Genomic DNA, 12,320 nt, shown 5'->3' on the forward strand with positions numbered 1-12,320 from the left:
AGGTGAGAAATCAAGGCAAAGACAGATTCTGCTTGACTATTGTATTCGGCATTGAACTCAACTGTTCATGTTTTGATAGCAATAAGTTATAATTTAAAAAGTAAAACTGCATTGGTTAATATAATTTCAAGTAATGTTTATTTTATTTATAAATTAGGAACGTAAACATGGCAACTTTAAGGTAATATAGCTTGACATTTACTTAAAGCACACTGCTTATTTGTGCTTTGGCCCTTTGTTAGAAAAAGTTTGGGCACGTGTGCATTAAAGAGTACTTTTGTATGTTGCTGACACTTTTAAGTAGTTTAAGCTGCCCTTGATAATATAACAAACTAAACAGATAATCACTGAGGAAAGCCGAGTTAAACAAGTAGGCCTACATAAAGGGTTTAATTTTCAAGACTGTCTGGATTAAATAATCAAATGAAAACGCATGTTCTAACAGCTCCGAAATAAAAAAAAATTAAAACACTACGTAGTGTGTTTTTTATTAAAGGTAAGTTCTTGATTCTAGAAAGTTCTCAAATTCGCTTGTGGAGTACTCCACAAGCGAATTTGAGAACTTTCTAGAATCAAGAACTTACCTTTCCCGCTATCGTCGAACCTGCACTCCAACTCAGACACCATTTTCCCCCAGGTGAATCATTTCAGTCGATGACGTGGTCTCGCAAGAGTTCAGTTCACGAGTGCGCCAGTGCGGTGGGTGAAGTTGAAAAAAGAAACGCTTACCGTTCACTGACGATCTCTCCCAAAAAAATTTTTTATTTTTTTTTAAAGCATGATATCCTCTGGAATAGTCAAGTATCGTCAAACAGAAATAACTAGATAATGTATATATGAAAATTGTACATCAGCTAATATTAGTTATTTTTTCAATCGCTTTGGTACATTTCTCACATCAGAATTGACATAAAACAACCTGTTCAATCTTCAAATCGTCGTGTCACTTGTGCACATCAAATTAGCAGTTTCTTATTCCTTTAAACAAGTTGAAAATGTTTTTGTACATCCATACAAAAGTACTGCCAATTATGATAATTCATTTAACACATTTAATCGTATTTTCATGGGTTTACTTGCAAAATTGTTGACTATTGTCATAATGTATTTTTCTCTACATTTTCGTTACTTTTCCTTACTAAATCTGTCTACATTTGGAACATTTCTCCCAGACGAATCTTGACTTTCTCCAATGAAGGTACATCTCAAAGGATATTGTCCTAGGTTCACATTTCTACTTTTTCTTTTTGCTATTCAGTGCTCTTTTCCTTTCAGTGTCTCAATGACATGATCTGCCAAAAGGTTACAGTACAAACAGCAAAAAAAAAAAAAAAAAAAAACATTGCCATATTTTACATCAGAAAACTCCTCCAGAGTACAGTTATATCTACTTAAGTAATTTGACTGTCTTATCTATACACAATGACAAGGACTAGTACATTCAGTGAAATTCAGTTTTGAGATGGAGCAATAGTTTTGCAGGTAATCCATGATATTTTGTGTGTTGCTTTGAGAGATGCACTTGGTTTTGCAAATTTCAATTGAGTAATGTACCAAAGCAACTGAGAAAAACGAACGTCACCGACTCCGTTTAAATCCAAAACTATGAAAAATAACTCTACTGTATTACCATTTATTTTATGTTAATCTCCCCATATTTTAATAGTTCATTTAACTATTTTATTGATCAAATAGTGAAAATGTTTTATTTCAACTAATTTGATTTTTTTTGGAAAAAAAAAAAACTACTCAAACAATAAACAGCTCTCTGAAATGAAGTCTCTATATAAAAACACAAACCCAACTGAGACGAGAACAGGTTCGAGGCAGTTCCATGTTTGAAATTAAAGTCCACACGACAACTCTGTATGAATCGACCATCTTTTAATTATTGACAGAGGTCTAATAGCAGGGTAAGAATTCACACATTATCATAGCACTCAGCTGTTCCACGCTGAACAGGAAGGGGTTTCTTTCAGATCAAGTATGCAGTAGAGCTGTTGTAAAAGCAATGGGGCAGAAAGAAAACATCATTTCTAACAGGATTTATCCATAACCTGGCTTACATTAATCAGTAAACAGGAGTGCGGTGTGTAAACTTGCTTGTTGTATTTACACCAGAACTTTGCGTAACAAGTACGATACTATCCTGAGTTACCAGAGGCAATGGCATCAAAGACATTATTTGAAGCTTACAGTGGTCATTCAATAAAAAAATCATTTGAATTACATCCCAGCTTTAAGGTCTGAATCAGAAATTGTACATTTAATCAAAATGATTTTACGGTTCTAAAGCCTTGCTTTCAGGGAAGGGAGGTGTTTAATACCAGAACTAAAATGCTCTATAATTCCCTTAGAAACGCAGTAACCTTTAAAAATTAAAAGACTAACCGGTAGATCACATCCCTGAAAAGGGCGGCCCCTGTTTCAAGGCATTTGTGTGTAAAAAGCAAGCAAGCTACGGGACACCTTAAGATAAACTGGTGCGCTCTTGACACCCATTTTTGGAAATGCATATTTTCAAGCAGCAGTACAAAACGTATCCATGAACAATGCATCATTTCTGAAAAGAAAAACAAAAGAAAGAAACAATAAAAGAAACACTGTATGAAAACATCCCTGCTACCTTGTCTAAATACAAAACCTCGACCAATAATTTGCTTCATAACAGCAAGAAGTCCGTCCGTTGTTTTTTTTTTTGTTTGTTTTTGTTTTTTTAATTTTCCTTCTTTTTTTCTAAAACAGGTAAAATTCAGTCCTCAAGGGTGAATGGCATGGATGACAGTCTTCCATCATTTCATCTGCTGAAGAATCCGTTAGCATGCAAGCCTTTTAGACAAGGACCCATGGAGGAGTGATCCTCCTGGGTGAGCCAAGAGCTGTCTGTGCAGCTTAAGCCAGGGCTGGGAAAGCCTCTGGGTCGTCCACGTTAGGGACAGACACTCCTCCGACCTTTAAATTAAATAAATAGATACAGGAGCAATGAGAAGTCAATCGTCTTAAATTCAGATATTAACCATTATTTCAGAAACCATGTCAAGAGTTTTTTTTCCCAACAGATTTAATTGACATACACACGAAAGATGCATGCCTGCAGATTCTAAAATACACAAAAAGCATGTACCTTGTCTGGCCTGCGTTCACGAGGTGGTCTGGTAGCAGCAGCCGCCCCACGGCCACCTCTGCCACCTCGTGGACCTCCACGACCACGTCCCGGGCGGCCCAGATCTCCAAAGTTAATCTCCAGCTGGGACGTGATGTCATTAGCAGGTTTGCGGAAGTGATGGTCACCAGCAGCATCATCAGCAGAGGCCTGCAATACATAAATACAACAATGTTCATTTCCAGACACACATTTGCCACTTTACTTCTCATAAGAAAGAACAAAATAAAAGAAACAAAAGGAAAGACAAATAAAGCTCTTAAAGCTTTCCCAAGGCCTCAGTGTATTTTTAAACAATGAATATGCATTCAAACATCAATCGTTGCTTTTTACAGTCATACCGGGATCAATGGCTTTCATTATGGTGACTCTCTGGTTGAATTATACCAAAATAAGAACTAGATAAGAAGATTAATCTTCTTATATAAACTTCAGAAATAAATTCAAATGGTATTGGTTAAAAATCTTTCCAAAAGTTGTCAATGGAATAAAACCATTCTCTCAGGGCAAACAGCTTTAATCTAATCAAACGTTTGATGGACAGCGAGTTAATATTTCAACCACACATCCAGGCAAACTACATGTGAAGTAGCTGCAAAAACTCATTCTGCACAAAACAAAAACAGAGCAAATTTCAAGCAATATTTGCATGTTTAATGATTAAGAGCTGTCATGTTACTTACATCTTCAGCCTTGGACTTGTGCAGAACGTATCCTTTCTTCCAGTCAGCTCCCTCATTTGCCTTACGAATGTTGAATTCCACTTTGGCTCTCTCTTTATCCTGCTGGGCCTTCCATTCATCCAGAGACATCTCCTTAGGGCCTTCTTCTTTTGCTTCTTCAACCTCATTCTCCCTGTGAGAACAGTACAACAAAATTGAGCTAAACTGAATCTTCCAATCAAGTCCCAAATCTCCCAGTGAACCAATTAAATTAATAACAACAATTGTATGATTTTAATAGTGCCTTTGTTACCAAATCAATTGTAATTAGGGCTGCACGATATTGGGAAAAACCTGACATACCTACGATATTTCACTTGTAACTATTCGGAAATAATTCTTTTTTAGATGGATTAGGATTTAGTGGACAATCTGCAGAAAACGTAGTTAAATTATGAGCATAGATGAATACAATACAACACAAAAAACCTTTTTGGTTTTCTGTAAAATTTAACAGTACTGAGATACAGAATTCAATAGTCATATATAAATTAAAACCATACAGTCTTTATTGTTTAAATGAATATAATTAATCTTCGCTAAAGATTTAAAGTTGGTTTCTTATGGGTCTTAAAGGCACATCCAAATTGAACTTTTTCACTCTATTAGTGATAAACTTTGCAAACCATGTTCTAAAGTGTGGTGCTTTTATTATAATGTCAACTCGACATTGCCATATTGATGATGAAACTATACTACTTATGTTGAGCTTATTGTGCAGCTCTAATGCTAATATTGCACACACTGTTTTTGTTGCAAATTTTAAGTCGCAACAAATGCTAACAGTGACGGCAGCAAATGGCAAGCAATGACTCAGCAGTGCTGTGCTAATTTTAAGCTGAAGTGTACACACTTGTTCTCCGAGTCAGCAGGTGGGTGTTCTTCTCCTTCAGGGGTGTCCTCGGTGACGTTTGATTGGTCAAGCTCACTGCAAAAGAGAACAGAAATGCATCCAATTTCACAAAACTAACCAGAATGGCATCACTGACCACTTCGAATCCATCTCATCTGCGATTTAGGATCGTCAACATAAGCCCATCGCTCCACTGACCTCAACTCATCCTTAACAGTGCCCCAGTTATGAGATCCACTGCCTCCACGTTTCTCCTCTGCTTTCAGGCTGCTGAAACAAAAAATAACACTTAGCTTTGACATGTCACATACACACACAGGCTGAGTTATCATTGGGGTCAACATATGGATGCAAATGACTTACGATCGGTCGCTGCCGCTGTGTCTGTCAAACTCTCGTTTGCCGCGCGAGTCAAAGCCGTCAGTCCTGCCAACACCTCTGCCTCGCCCTCCGCGCCCCCCTCGGGGACCTCCACGACCCCGGAATGGCCTGTCACCCATAGTCCTGATGAGGAGAGACAATTGAGCTGTTAGATGAGGATCTCATTGTTTAATGACCTCAAACTGAATCTTAATTTAAAATTTCTGCTTATGCAGGAGAAAAAACAAAGCAAGAATGCTAACATGCTGTGCTTAATCAAATGATACCAGACCTTTTCCTACAAATTAGTGGAAAAAATTTATAGCAAATAGTTGAGCAAATGTTAAAGTGTGAGCAATGGACAACTAAATGTGGGAGGCAACCAAATGTGAGCATACGTGTGTGTGTGTGGTTGTGTGTAAGTGCCAAAAATTAGACAAGTCACATCAAGATCATGCTTTAGGTGGGCGTAAAATACACCGTGCTGGATTCATGATCCATACAAACCATGACTGTTGTTTCAAGACTCACATGACACCCGGGCTAATTGGGCTTTTTATTTTTAAGGCTAGAAATTTCCGAAAGAGCTGCACTGAAGCATTACATTCATCATAAAAAAATCTTTTTGACTTTCATGTTAAATATAAAGATGATGAAAACGAGGCTAAGAACAAAACTGACAGTATGTAGGCCATGTGGCATGAGAAAGCCACATGAAAGTGACAAAACTGAACAGAACAGATTATAAAAACTTTAATTATTTCACAACACATGTATTCAAATTCACAACTGGTTGTTGCAAATGAAACAAACAGCTGGAAAAAAAATCTAATGAGTAACATTAAAACAACCTCTGTGCTTTAGACCTGAATAAACCTGTTACTACCAGTGTCGTTACTATTAATGACTCAACAATATAGGAAACCACTTATCAGACTTTTTAATTTCTACAATATTGCTTTTGTTTGTTTGACTGCTCTTACTACAGAAAATAAATTAAATAATACTTAATTTGTTTATTCTATCTTTGTTTAATGGAAGCAAATTATATTTGACCTGAAAAATTGATTCATGCTTTAAAACTAATGTGATTCGAATTAAAATGTGATCAATTGAACCACTAACCTTTAGAAACTCATGCTAATTAAAAAAAAAAAAACCTAAAATATGAAAAAGTACTTTAAAACCCATACAAATAGATTTTTGCTGGCGCAAATAAATGTGTGAATACAAAACTTCATTGAGGATCAACCATGTATTAGCACACACAAAACAAGGTCAATTGACTCACTTCTCAACTGAGAATTCTCCACCCTCAGCAGGTTTTTCATCAGCGGGTTTGTCAAAGCGTCGTTCACGTGGTGGCCTCCTGTCAGGCCGCCTGTCTGCTGGTGGACGACCCTCCCCCTGTCCTGCCTGCTGCTGAGGCACCTGCTGTTGCTGCTGCTGCTGCTGGGATCCTTGTTGACCCTGCTGCTCAGGCCGGCGGCCCATCTTCCTCATGCCTTCAAAACAGAAACAAAAAATTCAAACAAACACCAATGAGTATCAGAGAACACAATATCGAAAGAGACTTTCCCTATGCTGAAATTTTCTTTTTTAAACATAAGCCCGATCTATACATTCAGTATGCGCAAGGGTCCATGTGACAACTTTCATCATCAGAATCAGATTACATATCGGTATATTCTTTGAACTAATGCACTAATTAGAATGTCCATAAGGTGACAATACAAACCCTGGGTGGTGGTTTAAAAATACAAAGTTAGAAGAAAAATAAACTATTAAATTATACAACAACAACAACAACAACTGGACAACATGATGAGCAAGTTTTTAGCTATACTTAAAGATATCTGAGACTAGTCAATGTGTTTAAAATGTTATTGCTAATAACTTGTGGAGAGAAACTGCACAGACACTGGACAAAAATGAAATGACAAGAATGACAAGAAAACATTTCTGTCAAACTACACTTTGGATTTTAATGTAAATAATTTTTAAATGTACTTAAATTGTGTCAAAAAAGCAAGTCTGTCACAACTCCTCAAAAAAATGTCAAGAATCTTGGTTGCACTGCGTGCTTTTCAACATTTGGGTTCCACTAGTTATGTGCACAAAACTTGGAGGTCATAAGTAATTTACTTATAAACATCTACATAAAGAAAATGTTATTTTAGATGGGAAATTTGATTTACACATGATAACGAAAAATTGTAAACAAAGACACAAACATTTGTGCTTTTTCTTTAAAGTTTACAAAATACGGATACTATAATTATTGTTTTATTTATTTAAACCCAGACATTTAGTGTTTTCTTTTTTGTCATTAATAATCAGATGTTTTATTGCAAGAAGTGGAAATAAAAGCTTTTAATTGCCCGATCAAGAGGCTGCATGCTCGAAACTTCACCTAGCTTTTGTCACCAAACCTAATTGAGCCTGGTCGTGCTTGCTCTTTTTAATTCTCAAATTAGCCTTGCTCATTTCTTACTGTGGCGGCTGCAATCACTTTTATGATTCGTAAAAGATGAACGAGATGAAACATATTTTGTACTTTTGTTATATGACCAAATTAAAGGTCTGATGAACTATCATTTTAAAAACAGACACTAAAATGCCTTTAAAGGGAAGCAGTACATAAATACAGATTATCATCTTTTTACTTATTCAGCTTAACTGCTTATTTTTCTCTTAATTGTGCAAAGAAAATATTTATCTTTCAATAACCCCCCTTTCACGATATAAACTCCACGTTGTGCATCGATAATAATGGTCTGCGCCTCTTGTGATTGACTGATCCCACCCTCCACCTACCGAAATAGACGCTCTCGCGCGCAGCCCAACAGCTGATCACGCGCCCGCCCGCAGTCCCGCCTGCGCGCACCTGTTCACGATCCCGCTGCCTCCTCTCATCCAGATCAGTCAAACAGGGCCACTGACACCCGAAAATACTTCGACAAGCCTTCCTTCAATACTACTACCACCCTGAAACGCGTTTAAAGCACACACTGAAGTTAAAAACCCAATAAATAACAGTAGGAGGGTTTTCAATGGGAGTGTCGTGTGCGAGAGGACGGGCACTGTTGCCTCAAACACGAGGTTGGAGCTGCACTACACGAGCACTGCTCGAAAGCCATGCGATTATAAAGAGCTGTTCGACCCTAGACAGTTTAACGTTATAAATCTGAATTAGAAGAGGTTTTCACTAGAGTATGCGTAGTTAAACGGGTGAATACATGTGACATTTTAATAAACAAACTGATGGTTATCAGTAGTGTTAGGCCTACACTACTTGATCTACAAACGAATAAAGCAGCAACAGGTTATCCTAAGTCTGTGGCTTTTATATCAACACATGAAGCTAAAGAAGATGTATGCTGATAAAGCTGGAAGTTTTCGAGGTGTCAGGCAGTTCATAAACAATAGTGATGTGCGTGACCTCATGGGCTTAGCGGCGCGTTTTGCACACTGAACACTGAGGAAAAGTGTGGCTAAATAACGAGTTTGAAGCATGAGAAATTTACCATCTTTCTTGAGAGGAACGGGGGCTTGTGTTTCTTCCTTTTTATCGGGAAGCGGGTTTCTCCTCTCCTTCTGCGACTCCTTTTTGGGCTGCTTAGCAGCCTGCGCGGCGGTCTTGGCGGCACCAGGGACGGTCGCGTCCTTCTTCTTCTTTTCTGCCTGCTTTAACACCTCGAACGGATCCTCTTCGTCATCAAATAGCTGGTCGAACCGATTGGTTACGACACAGCCGAAACCTTCTTGCAGATGTCCGGGCATGATGGCCCCCTTTCAGCAGGATTCTCCTCCGATTCTACGGGGCTTGAGCGAGCACTTCGCTGCTAGATGCCACAAGATGGCTGGAAAAGACTTGCGCTTCTCTTCCGGCGTGAATTCATCCGGGACTCTGACCGCAAAGCAGTATGGGACTTGTAGTCAAATAACTTAACCCAGAACAAAAACATTGATGATCGCCAAATGAAATATCCGACCTCTGTATTGTAATTGAACTAAAACCCCAGAAAAAAATGTATTTATTTGCAGTTTGATAATTTTAATATATTTTTCAAAAAGGCCTTTTGTTATGTAGGACTATGGTGTTGAATCATGCGTTAAACAAGTGAAAACCCACGTGAGAATTTTATTTGAAGACAAAAGACGACTAAAATATAAAAAAATATATATGTTGGATTGACTTTTATAATAAATGATCGCCATTTTCACCATTCTTCAAAATATTGTAATTTGTATTCAATATAAACACTCTTAATTATTTTAGTGTAATTTATTTAATTTATTTTATTTTTGTGGTTAGAATCCTTTTAACCCAAAAAAGATTTTCCATTCCTTTAAAATATACTTAAACTTGTTTTAGAAAGCTGATTTAGCTGAGTTGACTCTGTTGCAGAACTGTGTCTGTCAACAACACGCTGCTATTCATAAATTTTACACGCATCTTCCAGTAACCCCTGAGAGATGTCATATGACCCCTTCACTAAAAAACAAGTTTTCTAAACAGCCCCCAAATAGCTTTGGGCTGCAGCAGTAACATTAAAGCAATCAGTCAACAGTCATTAACATATGCAGTGTTTGTTTACAAATGACATCACTTTGAGTGATTTTACCCTTGTTCCACAACATCTACCAAAATATGCAGTGCACACACTGACAAACCAACTCTTCCATTTTATAATTAAAGCTGTTATAGTTGTGTCTAATAATCCACACTTTATTATTTTTAAAATAGGTGCAAAATAAGGGTATAAAGTGCATTATTTTAGTCTTGTGAATCATTTAAAAAAAGGTACATATGAAAATGTTAACATGATTTGAAAAACTTTTTTATTTAGACCTGTTTATCTTTTAAATATGATCATTCATACAGCAAATTTACACAATAATCTGAAAAGCCCATTTTAGTTATGGAGAAAATGAGAAATTTAAAAGGAATCAGCAAACATTAGTGCTGTGTAGATGACGATGAGGATGATGACTGTAATTATATTTTACGAACATTGTTGCTGATTACAAATTGCATGATAAAAGTGGCTTGTTTTAGGCAATGAATTCTGACTACTTTTGCATTATGTTATTAATTGCATGAGCTAACTTGTTTATCGTGGAGATTTAAAATAAATTCCATTGTTTGTTATAAAGTAGAAAAATAAATTAAAAATAAATATAATTTACAATAGGCCTAATAATGCCAAGTGCTCTGTCTAGCATTATAAGATGACATCAGAAGATTGTTCTCCACAGCATGTATAGACAAATTACCGGTGTGTAAACATTCAGGATGCGCGCGCATCGAGGTTGCAGAAAAAAATCGGAGTGCTAGCATGCAGCGATAGAGTGACATCCAATGCAGTTCTGAGTTTGTTGTTGTTTTAAAGATAAGTTATATTGATTACATATTATATTATTTACATAATGCTTTTAATGTATTATAACAACTTGTCACCCAGTGATAAGCAAAGATATTCTGCTAAATTAACGTTAAAGTGAACCGCTGACAGATCAATTTGCGATAGCACCCTCAATGGAAATAAGATAAGACAAAATGGCCAAGCACCCTGCCCGAAATATACATCTATCCTCATTGAATCTCCAAGTGTTTCTAAAAGAGAGAAGTTAAAGGTAAGTCTTTGGGTGCCAACAATTTTGTTCTGTGTGGTCATGTGCAAGAATTAATGTTCCATGATTACCAGATGCAAAACTTTGTAGTCCTAAAGGTTCTGCCTAGCCAAAGGCAAGAAAAGAAGACGAAACTGTACAAGGCCTGGGTAATCATTAACAAGCAAAACAACTGCATTTTGACAGTGAACTGCACCTGTACGGCAGGGTATGTGAACTTACATTTGATTCCAAGCATTCAGTGTTCGTAGTTTAATTAATCATATTTACAAGTTTTGTGTTATTTTGGCTAGAATAAAAGCAGTTTTTCATTAAAAAAAAAAACTTAAACCTAACTTAAAAATTTTAAGGTCAAAATTATTAGCCCCTTTAAACTTTATTTTTTCTAGTATACAGAACGAACCATCATTATACAACAACTTGCCTAATTACCCTAACCTGCCTAGTTAACCTAATTAAGTTAAGCCTTTAAATGGCACTTTAAGATGTATAAAAGTGTCTTGAATAATATCTAGTCAAATATTATTTGCTGTCATGATGGCAAAGTTCAAATAAATCAGTTATTAGAAATGACGTATTAAAACTATTACGATTAGAAACGTGTTGAAAAAAATCCCTCTGTAAAACAGAAATTGGAGAAAAAATAAGCAGAGAAACAAAATATCACAATGTAAATTTTTTTCCAATATCATGCAGCCCCAACACACACACACATAAACACTAAGCCAGAGATGCCCAAACTAGGGCTCATGGGCCAAAGTTGGCCCACAGTAACTTTTCATTTGTCCCTCTATAGCATCTGAGAAGAGAGGGAAAATTATGGGGAATTTTGGGGTAATGCCTTTAACAAAGATGGTCATTTCTAATTTAACATAACTTTTGTTTTGTTTTTTACCGTAGAGCTATACCAAAAAAAGCAAACTGGAATTAAAGGTTTTAATTAAATTATGTGAATGAATCAGATCTAAAATAAATAAATAAAAACAGTCAGTTGATAAATAGCAGACATTGACATCAGCAGACATTGACATCAGCAAGTGAATCAAGGAAAAGTGTATTTTTTTTTAGTTATATAAATATGATTGTTCATGTTTTTTTATTGCAAGATGTTGATTATAAAATGTACAAAACTGTATAATTAATATTATATTACAAGTATTTTAAATGTAATAATTCATTTATTCATTTTACTTTTTGGCTTAGTCCCTTTAAATGTAATAATTTATAGCATTAAATAAATTATATAATAAATTAGATAATGAATTACAATAATAAATTAGGAAATGATATTGACAACTTTACAGCTTGGTATATTTACTTCCGGCCCACCACCCTCAATCAAGTTTAGTTTTTGGCCTGTCATTAGGAAAAGTTTGGACACCCTGCACTAGGCCTATATAAACATGGTTGAAGCTTGAAAAGCAGCCAGGGCAAACCATGCTCAACCAGCCCATGTGACGCCCTCCACCAGTATCTCCAAGCCAGGCTCGTAGTCAGGGGGTTCGGGTGGTTCAGAAGACCCACCCCTCACTGACTAAGTTCCAGAATTTGTCCCCTTCATGACCTCATTTGTCCTATACTGCTA

At 36.4% G+C, this 12,320-nt stretch overlaps 1 protein-coding gene across 2 annotated transcripts; it reads right to left on the bottom strand.

Annotated features, from left to right (window-relative positions):
* Positions 1–1,867: 1,867 nt before the first annotated feature.
* serbp1a (SERPINE1 mRNA binding protein 1a) lies at positions 1,868–8,972 on the bottom strand. Of its 2 annotated transcripts, none has more exons than XM_009302506.4 (8): positions 8,626–8,972; positions 6,390–6,603; positions 5,102–5,242; positions 4,937–5,008; positions 4,739–4,813; positions 3,847–4,018; positions 3,125–3,313; positions 1,868–2,952 (listed from the first exon to the last, which is right to left on the bottom strand). In XM_009302506.4, exons 1-8 carry the CDS (start codon positions 8,879–8,881, stop codon positions 2,893–2,895), a joined length of 1,179 nt encoding a protein of 392 aa, XP_009300781.1. In that variant the 5' UTR covers positions 8,882–8,972; the 3' UTR covers positions 1,868–2,892.
* Positions 8,973–12,320: the final 3,348 nt, after the last annotated feature.

The sequence above is a fragment of the Danio rerio genome, chromosome 6 (assembly GCF_049306965.1).
Source record: "Danio rerio strain Tuebingen ecotype United States chromosome 6, GRCz12tu, whole genome shotgun sequence".
In the NCBI taxonomy this organism is placed as follows: domain Eukaryota; kingdom Metazoa; phylum Chordata; class Actinopteri; order Cypriniformes; family Danionidae; genus Danio; species Danio rerio.

Bases quoted from the DNA above. Each gene is read 5' to 3' on its own strand.
- serbp1a (XM_009302506.4), bottom strand. From the start codon at position 8,881: ATGCCCGGACATCTGCAAGAAGGTTTCGGCTGTGTCGTAACCAATCGG. The intron at 4,814-4,936 runs GTCAGTGGAGCG...TCTCTTTTGCAG, and splicing joins ACTGTTAAGGATGAGTTGAG to TGAGCTTGACCAATCAAACG. The intron at 4,019-4,738 runs GTGTGTACACTT...CTGTTCTCACAG, and splicing joins CCTGCTGACTCGGAGAACAA to GGAGAATGAGGTTGAAGAAG.